Source organism: Heterodontus francisci, chromosome 17 (genome assembly GCF_036365525.1).
Source record: "Heterodontus francisci isolate sHetFra1 chromosome 17, sHetFra1.hap1, whole genome shotgun sequence".
Classification (NCBI taxonomy): Eukaryota; Metazoa; Chordata; class Chondrichthyes; order Heterodontiformes; family Heterodontidae; genus Heterodontus; species Heterodontus francisci.
In genome coordinates, this window is record NC_090387.1 from 18,382,859 (window position 1) to 18,397,391 (window position 14,533).

At 44.9% G+C, this 14,533-nt stretch overlaps 1 protein-coding gene across 3 annotated transcripts in view; it reads left to right on the top strand.

Moving 5' to 3' along the window:
• The window catches only part of LOC137378740 (meckelin-like), a 196,324-nt gene that overhangs the window by 111,607 nt on the left and 70,184 nt on the right, over window positions 1–14,533 (top strand). For all 3 annotated transcript variants that reach the window (XM_068049104.1, XM_068049105.1, XM_068049106.1), the window contains exon 13: window positions 5,356–5,464. In XM_068049104.1, the coding sequence (XP_067905205.1) occupies window positions 5,356–5,464 (109 nt within the window). The remainder of the gene's footprint in view (window positions 1–5,355; window positions 5,465–14,533) is intronic.

The window sequence follows — 14,533 nt, forward strand, 5'->3', positions numbered from 1 at the left end:
GTTCTGACTGTTCCTGGGCTAGGCAAGGGTAAAATCAGACCTGGTCCTGCACTGCTGATGTGCTATCTAGTGGTTTTACTGGAAAGTATATAGTTAGGAACACAGGAGCAGGAGTAGCCCATTGAGCCTGCTCTGCCATTCAATATGATTATGGCTGATTAACCACTTCAATGCCTTTTTCCAACACTATCCTCATATCCCTTTACATCATTGGTAGTAGAAATCTGTCAACCTCTTCCTTTACACATACTCACTGGGCTGGATTTTATTAGCCCGCCGCTGGAACAGGTGGTGGGCGGAACAAAATACGGCCCACATGCACAGGGTCCACGTCATAGAGCCGCCGCGATTCCAAGCGCAGTGGCTCATTAGCATGGCTGGGGCAGCCGCTCGTCACCCCCCCCCCCGATGACATGGAGTGGGTGGGCAAGCCGTCACCGGCAATGGTGTCCGGCACCAATGCACAGCCGCCAGTGCCATTTTTAAAGGGCTCAGAGCCCCAAATGAAACGTTAAATTTTTAAAGGGCCACCTTCCGTACATTGTTAAAAAAATTAATTTAAAAGTCTTCCCATGTCCTCTTTTCCCCCCTCCAACCCTCACCAATGGCATTAAACTTCATTTCAGCCCTTTTTTGCCCCCCAGAATACCTACCGTCATTAAATGGCCTTTATCTCCCCCCACAAAGTTCTGTACCTTTGGCCCAAGTTAAGGGGACCAAAACTGCACACAGTACTCCAGGTGCTGTCTAACCAAGGTTCCATACAATTGAAGCAAGACTTCACTATTCCTGTACTCAAATCCTCTTGCGGTAAAGGCTAACATACCATTAGCCTTCCTAATTGCTTGCTGCACCTGCATGTTAGCTTTCAGTGACTTATTGACGAGGACACCCAGGTCCCCTTGTATATCTACACTTTCTAATCTCTTACCATTAAAGAAATACTCTGCACATCTATTCTTCCTACTGAAATTGATAACCTCACATTTTTATACATTATATTCCATCTGCAACGTTCTTGCCCACTCACTAAGTCTTTCCAAATCCCCTTGAAGCCACTTTGCATCTTCCTTACATCACACATTCCCAGCTAATTTTGTGTTATCTGCGAACTTGGAAATGCTACATTTGGTCCCCACATTCTAATCATTGATATATATTGTGACCAGCTGGGGCCCAAGCACTGATCCCTGCGGTACCCCACTAGTTACAGCCTGCCAACACGAGAATGACCCATTTATTGCTACTCTCTGTTTTCTGACTGTTAACCAATCCATGCCATGTATATTACTTCCTATCCCATGCGCTTTAATTTTACTAATCAACCTCCTGTGGGGGATTTTATCAAAGGCCTTCTGAAAATCCAAGTATTCTATGTCCACTGACTCCCCTTTATCAATTCTGTTAGTAACATCCTCAAAAAACTCCAACAAGTTTGTCAAACATGATTTCCCATTGATAAATCCATGTTGACTATGTCCAATTAGATCATTATTATCCAAGTGTCCATTTATCACATCCTTTCGAATAGATTCTAACATTTCCCTACAACTGATAAAAGGCTAACAGGACTGTAGTTCCCTGTTTTCTCTCTCGCTCCCTTCTTAGATAGTAGGGTGACATTTGCTGTCTTCCAATCTGCAGGAACTGTTCCAGAATCTATAGAATTTTGGAAGATGATCACCAATGCATCCTCCATAGCTACCTCTCTCAATACGTCCATGTCTCCGTTATAAAGACGTCTGCAAACGCGACATGAAATCGTGTGACATTGATCACAAGTCGTGGGAGTCAGTTGCCAGCATTCGCCAGAGCTGGCGGGCAGCCATAAAGACAGGGCTAAATTGTGGCGAGTCGAAGAGACTTAGTAGTTGGCAGGAAAAAAGACAGAGGCGCAAGGGGAGAGCCAACTGTGCAACAGCCCCAACAAACAAATTTCTCTGCAGCACCTGTGGAAGAGCCTGTCACTCCAGAATTGGCCTTTATAGCCACTCCAGGCGCTGCTTCACAAACCACTGACCACCTCCAGGCGCATATCCATTGTCTCTCGAGATAAGGAGGCCCAAAAGAAAAAGAAAAAGAACTCTCGGATGTAGAATATCAGGTCCTGGGGACTTATCAACCTTCAGCCCCATTAATTTCTCCAATAGAACTTTCTTACCATGACTAATTTCTTTCAATTCCTCATTCTGCCTAGTCCCTTGCATCTCTAATTCTGAGCAACACAACCTCCTTTTCCTTTTTTCTTGTCCTTTCTAAATGTTGAATATCCTTGAATATTCAATTCCCAGTCTTGGTCACCCTGTAGCCAAGTTTCCGTAATGGCAATTACATCATACCCAGTTACCTCCATTTGTGCTTTAAATCATTTACCTTGTTGTGAATGCTGCCTGCATTTAGGTAGAGTGCCCTTAACCTTGTCTTCTTGACATTATTCTGCATTCTAAACCTAGTTGATGCTTGCCTTTGTTTCGCCTGCCTTCTAATGTTACTTGCTACTTTTCTACCTCCTGTTACCAGCTTTGAGCCAATTTGAGCTACCCCTCAGGTACCCATCCACCTGCCAAGCTAGTTTATACCCTCCCCAACGGTACTAGCGAATCTCCTTGCGAGGATATTAGTTCTGGTTCTATTAAGGTGCAGCCTGTCCATCTTGTTCCACCTGCCCCAGAGCTAATCTCAATGCCTGAGAAATTTGATGCCCTTCCTCCTACACCAGTTCTCCAGCCACCTAGTCAATCGATTAGCCCTTCTATTCCTGTGCTCACTAGCACGTGGCACTGGGCATAATCCTGAGATTACTGCTCTTGAAGTCCTGCTTTTTAATTTCCTTCCTAACTCCCTAAAATCTGCTTTCAGGACCTCATCCCTCTTCTTACTTATGTCATTGGTACCAATGTGGACCATGACCTCTGGCTGTTCACCCTCCCCCAGAAGGACATCCTGCAGTTGCTTGTTGACGTCATTGACCCTGGCATCAGGGAGGCAACACACCATCCTGGAATCACGTTCACTGCTGCAGAAATGCTTGTCTGATCCCCTGACTATCAAATCCCCTATCACTATTGCTCTTCCACTCTTCTTCCCTCCTGTGCCGCTGAGCCACCAGTGGTGCCATAGACTTTGCTCTGGCTGCGCTCCCCTGAGGAACAATCGCCCTCACCAGTATCCAAAATGGAAAACTGATTAGCAAGCAAGATAGACTCAGGTGACTCCTGCACTGCCTGCCTGGTTCTCTGAGACTGCCTGGCGGTCACCCATTCCCTCTCTGCCTGCATGCTCCTAAGCTGTGGTTTGACCACCTCCCTAAACATGCTATTCATGTAGTTCTCTGCCTCGCGGATGCACAACAGTGATTTCAGCCGCTGCTCGAGTTCTGAAACCTGGGGCTCAAGCTTCTGCAGCTTCCTTTAGACGTGTTCGTCGAGGACACATGGTGTGTCCATGACTTCCCACATACCGCAGAATATACATTTCACTTGGCCAAGCTGACCTGCCATAACGTAACTGTAAAAATGATTTATTACAATTAAAAGTAGAATAACTTACCAGTTACTCACCAATCAGCTTCTTCCCCTGTACCAAAGAGAGACAGCTACCGGAGGCTGAAAAAAGGTAAAAAAGAAGAAAAAAATAGAAAGGAACCTCTTCCAAACTGAATTCCCTCACGCACCAACTCTCACTTTACACTCTGCACTCAAAGTAGCTTTCAATGCGGACAAATTTATTTTCTCTCTTCATTTATAGATCAGCTCCTTACCGATCTCGCTTACTTACCAAACTCCCTTCTTCACACTCTGTGCCCTCCAGCAGCATTCAGTTGTGAACAATAGATTAAGAATATCATCATGCTCATATATGATGCCATCTATATTCAAATAGTTTACAGATACTCACTGTTGAGCCTCATATTTGTATTAGGAAAGAGATACCTGGATGGATTTTCCTGGTTCTGCGTTTGGGTGTATCAGATTTCCATGGGCTGAATGAATACAGAAATATCAGGGAGAGTTTGTATGGCTGAATTTCTTGCATCTGCTGCACCCTATAAACTGAGGCACAGGAACAGAAAAGTTTCCCTCATCACCTACAGGAGGAGAAAAAATTGGAAACAAGGTAAAAGAAAACATAATTTAGAGAATATGCTCCCCTCTAACATCAACCTGTATTAAACAGTCAGGTTCAGCATGCTTAAAGGGAACTGGTGCCTTTTATTTTAGGTAACGTGATGTTAGGAGTACATGCAGTCTAATCTTTTACTTTATAATTTCCCATTGAACTTTGCGTCCAAAAGGAAATATTGATTTAAACAAATGTAATATGTTGACTGTAAAACTGTTCATGAAATTGCAAATGCTTTTTCTCTGAGTTTCTGAATGCTCAGTTCATTTTGTCTCTTTGGCTCCCAGGTAAACTTATTGTTTTCCTTTGCTGCTAGATTGGACCATATTTCTCCATTTATTGGAAAGTTTGGGTAGAAGTTTTATGTTCATTTTTGACATGTGAATGTCACATGCAAGGCTGGCATTTATTGCCCAACACCAGTTGCTTTGATTTGAAAGGTTTGATAAGGCCACTTCAGAGTGTGGTTAAGAGTCAATCATGTTGATGCGGGACTTGAGTTTCAGAGGCTGGATCGGTTAAGGATGGCAGGTTTCCTTTCCCTAAAGTGAACCAGTTGGGTTTTTACAACAATCCAACAGTTTGATGCCTGTTTTTTCCAAGTCCTGCCCTGTTGTCAGTGTTGTAATGTTGGAAACGCAGCAGCTAATTTGCGCACAGCAAGCTCTCAACACGGAAAAACACCGGTTAAAATAAAGGACAGTGCAGCTTAAACCCACAGTGACATAGTACTCATGCCTTGTGTAACCTATGTTAGTTGCTGTTCAGTTGATATCACTGTTGCTTCTGAGTCTGAAGGTTTTTTAGGTTCAAGTCCCAAATCCTGAGATTTGAGCAGAAAAATCCAGGCTAACACTCCACTGCAGTACTGAGGGAGTGCTGCAGTGTTGGAGGTGCTGTCTTTCAGGTGAGACAGTAAACCAAGGCCCCGTCTGCGCTCTCAGGTGAATGTAAAAGATCCCGGCATTATTTCGAAGAAGAGCAGGGGAGTTATCCCCAGTGTCCTGGCCAATATTTATCCGTCAACCAACATCACAAAAACAGATTATCTTGTCGTTATCACAATGTATTATGTGGGATCTTGCTGTGCACAACTTAGCTGCTGTGTTTCCAACATTACAACAGTGACTACACTTCAAAAGTACTTCATTGGCAGTGAAGCAATTTGGGATGTCCTGAGGTCATGAAAGGTGCTATATAAATGGCAAGTCTATCTTTTCTTTTTGTTTACAGGAGCAGGAGCATTACGGAGATTCTTTTTAGTTGATGGATTGACGGGGAGGAGGAGCAGTCTCAGTAACCCACCAAGCTCTGTCACATATGCTAAAGACTTTACACTAAGGTGAGAGAATGATCAGTGACGATTCCAATGCAGGACCCTTTTGACGTTAGAGTGCATGCTTTTCTTTTATCTAAGTGCATCTTATTCTACTGAGGGTTTAGGTCATTCCAGAAGTATGGTTTTTGCCAGGAGATTTACGCTTTCATAATTAGTGAATCAGTCCTCTGATCCGACTCAGTTTTACCTCCCTTGGTTCCGTCGCTGGACAAGACATGATCAGCAAACCTATCCATGCCTTTTAGTGTACAACACTGTACCTGGGAAATGGTGGCCATGTACAGCAGCTGCAATGTGCTCAGCCTGCCCCCACAGAACTGAAACCATTTTTGAGGCAGTCAGGGAGTACTTCCGTGCAGTACTGAGGGAGCACTGCACCACCCAAGGTGCTGTCCAGTGGATGAGATGTTAAAGCAAGGCTCTTCTGCCCTCTCTGAGGCATGTAAAAGATTCCAGTACACTACTTCAAAGAAGAACAGAAGAGTTCTCTTCCGTGTCCCTCAACCAACACCTAAATCAGATGATCGGATCATGTTGTATGTATTTCCTGGTTTATACTGTGCCCCACTGCGGGACTACCGTTTGGGACCTATAGATTATTCCCACCAGGGACTTCTTTCCCTTGCTATTCTTATTTCTACCCAGACTGATTCTACATCTTGATCTCCAGTGCCTATATCGTTTCTCAAATCGTTCCGCGATTCAGTGAGATCCTGGCTGATCTGTGACCTAACTCCATACAGCCAACTTTGCCCCATATCCTTTCCAAACCCGCGACCTCTACCAACTAGAAGGACAAGGGCAGCAAATGCATGGGAACACCACCTGCAAGTTCCCCTCCAAGTCACACACCATCCTGACTTGGAACTATATCGCCGTTGCTTCACTGTCGCTGGGTCAAAATCCTGGAACTCCCTTCCTATCAGCACTGTGGGTGTACCTACCTCACATGGACTGCAGTGGTTCAAGAAGGCAGCTCACCACCACCTTCTCAAGGGCAATTAGGGATGGGCAATAAATGCTGGCCTAGTCAGCGATGCCCACATCCCATGAATGAATAATAAAAAAAAACCTTTGAATAACAAAAATCCATCAATCAAATTTAAAATAAACAATTGATCTAGCATCAATTGCCATTTGAGGAAGAGAGTTCCAACTTCCATCACCCTTTGCATGAAGAAATGTTTCCTAATTTCACTCCTCTGTGGTCTGGCTCTAATTTTTAGACTATGTCCCCTAGACATAGACTCCCCAACCAGTGTAAATAATTTCTATCTAACTGCCCAGTCCATTCCTCTTAATATCTTGAAAACATGGATCAAATCACCTTTAACCTTTTAAATTCCGGGGAACATAACCCTGATTTGTGTAATCACTCCTTGTAATTTGGCCCTTGCAATCCAGGTAGCATTCTGGTAAATCTACACAGTATTTCCTCCAATGCCAATATCCTTCCTAAGCTGTGGTGCCCAGAACTGAACACAGCACTCCAGGTGTGGTCTAACCAGGTGTCATACAAAGAACAAAGAAAATTACAGCACAGGAACAGGCCCTTCGGCCCTCCAAGCCTACGCCGATCCAAATCCTCTATCTAAACCTGTCGCCTATTTTCTAAGGGTCTGTATCTCTTTACTTCCTGCCCATTCATGTATCTGTCTACATACATCTTAAAAGACGCTATCGTGCCCGCGTCTACCACCTCCACTGGCAATGCGTTCCAGGCACCCACCACCCTCTGCGTAAAGAACTTTTCACGCATATCCCCCCTAAACTTTTCCCCTTTCACTTTGAACTCGTGTCCCCTTGTAATTGAATCCCCCACTCTGGGGAAAAAGCTTCTTGCTATCCACCCTGTCTATACCTCTCATGATTTTGGTCATGCAGACCACCACCTGCCAGGAATGAGGCGTATTAATTTTGCCATATGGGCATTGATGTTAAACTGTTACTGGAGTGAAGAAATGACTTGTTTGAAGATCATCAGACACTTGGCTGGAAGAACATTTGCATACTAAGAGACAGTGCTTGGAGAGACAAAAATATTGGTCACTGATTCAATTAACAGAGATTGATCTGGGCAATGTTTCCACATCTTGTCGTTGAGAGACAGCCCTACACCGCATTGTCCCCCCCCCCCCCCCCCCCACCCCTCCCCACCCCCACACTCCAAGGGCTTTGAAATCCACAAAGGCAGGACTGGTTAAACCAGCTGGTCACATGACTGACCAGCTGATCCAGGCTTTTGAATGAGACACAGGACAGTTTGAATTGAGACTGCAGAGTTTGCAACTGAGGCTGGAACAAGAAAGCCTCTCTCCTGGCTGTCTCTCTCTCGCTTTCTCCCAAGCCACCGGAGCCACGGAAGACACGTAAACCTCAAGAGAGAAAAGACTCCGACATCGAAACAAATTGAAGTGTGCCCTGGGCCCCAATGAATTGCAAGATTTACTGGCAACCAAAGTCTCCACATTGAACTTAAAGGACTGTAATTATAATCCCGATATTGCCTCAAACTTTTCCCCTTTATTCTTTTCTACTTTTTCTGTCTCTATTTGCCTGTGTTTATCGCATATGCATGCTAGTGTGGTTGCATCATATATTCATAGTCGTTAACTAGATTAGAGTTTAAGATTAATAAACTTCCACCTTTCTTGTTTAAATCTAAAGAAACCTGTCTGATTTCTTTGTCTTACAGTTGGAGCAGTGAACAAGGATTCACTGAGGGGGAGCTAAAAACACAGTGTTTCTAAAATTAAACTCTGTTACGGTTAAACCAGGCAAAGGCTGAGAGGGAACCCCTAGACTCCTTCTCACCTGGTCGTAACACAGGGCTTTGCATAAGGTGTAGAATAACTTCTACCTCTCTTGTATTCTAGTCCTCTAGATAGAAAGGACAGCATTCCATTTGCCTTTTTTGATTATTTTCTGTACCTGTCCAGGACATTGTAATCTATTTACATGGACCCAAAGTCCGTTTGGACCTACACTTTTTCTAGCTTTTCACCATTTTAGAAAGTAACTTATTCCATCCTTTTTAGGTCCAAAGTGGATGACTGGTGGTAGTGGAAATTGGTGGCTGAAATTGTGCTATTAGATTTTTGAGACTGCTTGCTTCTATGACTCACCACACAGTGTCTTTTTGATCTGAACTCTGGTATTATGGATCAGTATTGAATGGAAAGGTATAGTTTCCCTACAGGGAGCAACATAAACTTGTACCCATTGAACAAAGTAAATCTGATCATAACAATTGTCCTCTATGCTCACTCACTGTGAAGTTATGAAATGATTTGTACTACGTCTTGCTCCACCTTGGAGACTTTTTAGACGTACACATGAGAGAGACACAGATATTTCATGCAGATCATAAGGGGTTCCTAGTGTTACAGCCCTGGTTTATGATATCACACTGCTCTATATCTATCTACTAGTTTGCAACAACTTCCAAAAAAGAAACTATTTTTACTTTTTATGCAATAGGGCAAACTAAGAGGCTAGGAATCCTGCGGCGAGTAACTCATCTCCTGACTCCCCAAAGCCTGTCCACCATCTACAAGGCACAAGTCAGGGGTGTGATCGAATACTTGCCTGGATGGGTGCAGCTCCAACAACACTCAAGACGCTCAACACCATCCAGGACAAAGCAGCCCGCTTGATTGGCACCCCATCGCCAAACATTTACTCGCTCCGCCACCGACGCACATTGGCAGCAGTGTGTACCATCTACAAGATGCACTGCAGCAATGCACCAAGGCTCCTTAGACGGCACCTTCCAAACCCGCGACCTCTACCAACTAGAAGGACGAGGGCAGCAAATGCATGGGAACACCCCCACCTGCAAGTTCCCCTCCAGTCGCACACCATCCTGACTTGGAACTATATCGCTGTTCCTTCACTGTCGCTGGGTCAAAATCCTGGAACTCCCTTCCTAACAGCACTGTGGGTGTATCTACCTCACAAGGGCTGCAGCGGTTCAAGAAGGCAGCTCACCACCACCTTCTCAAGGGCAATTAGGGATGGGCAATAAATGCTGGCCTGGCCAGCGATGCCCACATCCCATGAATGAATAAAAAAAATTTACACGTAGTCAGCTCTACCTATGATAGGAGTGCAATTGCTGCAAGAAAGGTTTACAATGGTAACACAGTCGGTCCATTTGTTCCTTGGCCAGTGCTATTCAGTCTGGACGACTATGCTGATACCAAGGGTGAAATTTTCTGACATCTCACATAAGAGATAGGAGCAGGAGTAGGCCATACACGCTCCGACATTCAATAAGATCATGTCTGATATTCTACCTCAACTCCAATTTCTCACCCTATCCCTCTATCCCTTAGTGCCCAAAAATATATCAATCTCAGTTTTGAATATACTGAATGACTGAGCATCCATAGCCCTCTGGGGTAGCGAACTCTGAAGATTCACAACCCTCTCATCTCAGTCCTAGATGGCCAACCCCTTATCCTGAGACTATCCCACCCAGTTCTAGATTCTCCAGCCAGGGTAAACAACCTCTCAACATCTACTCTGTCAAGCTGTCTAAGAATTTTATATGCTTCAATGAGATTGCCTTCCACTCTTCTAAACTCCAGAGAATATAGACCCAGTCTACTTGATCTTTCCTCAAAAGACATCTCAGAAATCAATCTAGTGTGCTGTTGTTGCTGACACGACTGACAGGACCTGACAGATGGTGATTTATTGGAAAATCATAGGGCATCGTTAGGAACAGGAGAAAGCCATTCAACCCTTGGGCCAACATTCAGTTAGATCATGGCTGATCTGTACCTCAACTCCATTTACCCACCTTAGCTTCTTATCACTTGATAACCTTACCTAACAAAAAAATTGATCGACCGCAATCTTGAAATTGTCCCAGCATCTACAGACTTTTGGGGAGAGAATTCCAGATTTCACTACCCTTTATGCCAAAAAGTGCTTCCTCATTTCCCTCCTAAATAACCTAGCTTTAATATTAAGATTATGCCCCATTGTTTTTGATTCCCCCACAAGAGGAAATGGGTTCTCTGTATCTATCCGATGGAAACAATTTAACTCAGGGGTGATGTACCCACAGTTTTCCATTTAGCCACTCTCTGGATGGGAGGGCCTGCCCCTTCACACTGAGCTCTAAAGATTTTTTTCTGCAGAATGTTGTCCGCCATCTCCAGATACAGATAGAAGATACCATTCCATTCCCATCTCCCAGGAGGTTTACACAGTGTCCTCATGACAGGACACGAATGTGTAAATGAAGACTTATACACACTGGCACAAACTTCCCAGGACTTGCACAGTCAAATATAGAGGAGAAACTGAGTCAGTCTGGAAGGCAGAGCAAATATAGACCTTTTTTTTTTTTAGAATATTACAGCGCAGTACAGGCCCTTCGGCCCTCGATGTTGCGCCGAGCTGTGAAACCATCTGACCTACACTATTCCATTTTCATCCATGTGTCTATCCAATGTCCACTTAAATGCCCTTAAAGTTGGCGAATCTACTACTGCTGCAGGCAGGGCATTCCACGCCCTTACTACTCTCTGAGTAAAGAAACTACCTCTCACATCTGTCCTATATCTATCACCCCTCAACTTGAAGCTATGTCCCCTCGTGTTTGCCATCACCATCCGAGGAGAAAGACGCTCACTATCCACCCTATCTAACCCTCTGATTATCTTATATGTCTCTATTAAGTCACCTCTCCTCCTCCTTCTCTCCAACGAAAACAACCTCAAGTCCCTCAGTCTTTCCTCGTAAGACCTTCCCTCCATACCAGGCAACATCCTAGTAAATCTCCTCTGCACCCTTTCCATAGCTTCCACATCCTTTCTATAATGCGGTGACCAGAACTGCACGCAATACTCCAGGTGCGGTCTCACCAGAGTCTTGTACAGCTGCAGCATGACCTCGTGGCTCCGAAACTCGACCCCCCTACTAATAAAAGCTAACACACCATATGCCTTCTTGACAGCCCTATTAACCTGGTTAGCAACCTTCAGGGATTTATGCACCTGGACACCAAGATCTCTCTGCTCATCTACACTAACAAGAATCTTCCCATTAGCCCAGTACTCTGCATTCCTGTTACTCCTTCCAAAGTGAATCACCTCACACTTTTCCGCATTAAACTCCATTTGCCATCTCTCAGCCCAGCTCTGCAGCCTATCTATGTCTCTCTGTACCCTACAACATCCTTCGGCACTATCCACAACTCCACCGACCTTAGTGTCATCTGCAAATTTACTAACCCACCCTTCTACACCCTCTTCCAGGTCATTTATAAAAATGACAAACAGCAATGGCCCCAAAACAGATCCTTGCGGTACACCACTAGTAACTAAACTCCAGGATGAACATTTGCCATCAACCACCACCCTCTGTCTTCTTTCAGCTAGCCAATTTCTGATCCAAAGCTCTAAATCACCTTCAACCCCATACTTCCGTATTTTCTGCAATAGCCTACCGTGGGGAACCTTATCAAACGCCTTACTGAAATCCATATACACCACATCCACTGCTTTACCCTCATCCACCTGTTTGGTCAACTTCTCGAAAAACTCAATAAGGTTTGTGAGGCACGACCTACCCGTCACAAAACCGTGCTGACTATCTCTAATGTACTTATTCTTTTCAAGATGGTTATAAATCCTGTCTCTTATCACCTTTTCCAACATTTTACCCACAACTGAAGTGAGGCTCACAGGTCTATAATTACCAGGGCTGTCTCTACTCCCCTTCTTGAACAAGGGGACAACATTTGCAATCCTCCAGTCTTCCGGCACTATTCCTGTCGACAATGACGACATAAAGATCAAGGACAAAGGCTCTGCAATCTCCTCCCTAGCTTCCCAGAGAATCCTAGGATAAATTCCATCTGGCCCAGGGGACTTATCTATTTTCACACTTTCCAAAATTGCTAACACCTCCTCCTTGTGAACCTCAATCCCATCTAGCCTTGTAGCCTGAATCTCAGTATTCTCAACAACATTTTCTTTCTCTACTGTAAATACTGACGCAAAATATTCATTTAACACTTCCCCTATCTCCTCTGATTCCACACACAACTTCCCACTACTATCCTTGATTGGCCCTAATCTAACTCTAGTCATTCTTTTATTCCTGATATACCTATAGAAAGCCTTAGGGTTTTCCCTGATCCGATCCACCAATGACTTCTCGTGTCCTCTCCTTGCTCTTCTTAGCTCTCCCTTTAGACCCTTCCTGGCTAGCTTGTAGCTCTCAAGCGCCCTAACTGAGCCTTCACGTCTCATCCTAACATAAGCCTTCTTCTTCCTCTTGACAAGCGCTTCAACGTCTTTAGTAAACCACGGCTCCCTCGCACGACAACTTCCTCCCTGCCTCACAGGTACATACTTATCAAGGACACGCAGTAGCTGCTCCTTGAATAAGCTCCACATTTCGATTGTTCCCATCCCCTGCAGTTTCCTTCCCCATCCTATGCATCCTAAATCTTGCCTAATCGCATCATAATTTCCTTTCCCCCAGTTATAATTCTTGCCCTGCGGTATATACCTGTCCCTGCCCATCGCTAAGGTAAACCTAACCGAATTGTGATCACTGTCACCAAAGTGCTCACCTACATCTAAATCTAACACCTGGCCGGGTTCATTTCCCAGTACCAAATCCAATGTGGCATCGCCCCTGGTTGGCCTGTCTACATACTGTGTCAGAAAACCCTCCTGCACACACTGGACAAAAACTGACCCATCTAAAGTACTCGAACTATAGTATTTCCAGTCGATATTTGGAAAGTTAAAGTCCCCCATAACAACTACCCTGTTACTCTCACCCCTGTCGAGAATCATCTTCGCTATCCTTTCCTCTACATCTCTGGAACTATTCGGAGGTCTATAAAAGACTCCCAACAGGGTAACCTCACCTCTCCTGTTTCTAACCTCAGCCCATACTACCTCAGTAGACGAGTCCTCAAACGTCCTTTCTGTCGCTGTAATACTCTCCTTGATTAACAATGCCACAACCCCCCCTCTTTTACCATCTTCTCTGTTCTTACTGAAACATCTAAATCCCGGAATCTGCAACATCCATTCCTGCCCCTGCTCTACCCATGTCTCCGAAATGGCCACTACATCGAGATCCCAGGTACCAACCCATGCTGCAAGCTCACCCACCTTATTCCGGATGCTCCTGGCGTTGAAATAGACACACTTTAAACCAGGTTCTTGCTTGCCAGTGCCCTCTTGCTTCCTTGTAACCATATCCCTGACCTCACTACTCTCAACATCCTGTACACTGGCACTACAATTTGGGTTCCCATTCCCCTGCTGAATTAGTTTAAACCCCCCCGAAGAGCACTAGCAAACCTCCCCCCCAGGATATTGGTACCCCTCTGGTTCAGGTGAAGACCATCCTGTTTGTAGAGGTCCCACCTACCCCAGAAAGAGCCCCAATTATCCAGGAAACCAAATCCCTCCCTCCTGCACCATCCCTGCAGCCACGTGTTCAACTCCTCTCTCTCCCTATTCCTCGCTTCGCTATCACGTGGCACGGGCAACAACCCAGAGATAACAATTCTGTTTGTTCTTGCTCTAAGCTTCCACCCTAGCTCCCTAAATTTCTGTCTTAAATCCCCATCTCTCTTCCTACCTATGTCGTTGGTGCCTATGTGGACCACGACTTGGGGCTGCTCCCCCTCCCCATTAAGGATCCCAAAAACACGATCCGAGACATCACGAACCCTGGCACCTGGGAGGCAACATACCAACCGTGAGTCTCTCTCGTTCCCACAGAACCTCCTATCTGTTCCCCTAACTATGGAGTCCCCAATGACTAATATTCTGCTCCTGTGAAGGCACAAGTGAAAAATGCAAGGCTGGATTGCATCTATTTTAATGCAAGGAGTCATTTCTAGTAAGGCAGATGAATTGAGGGCATTGATTAGCACATGGTATTGTGATATTATTGTTATCACAGAGACATGGTTGAGGGAGGGGCAGGACTGGCAGCTCAATATTCCAGGATATAGAATCTTCAGGCGTGACAGGGGAGGGTGTAAAAGAGGAGGTGGTATTGTGCTGTTGATCAAGGAGTCAA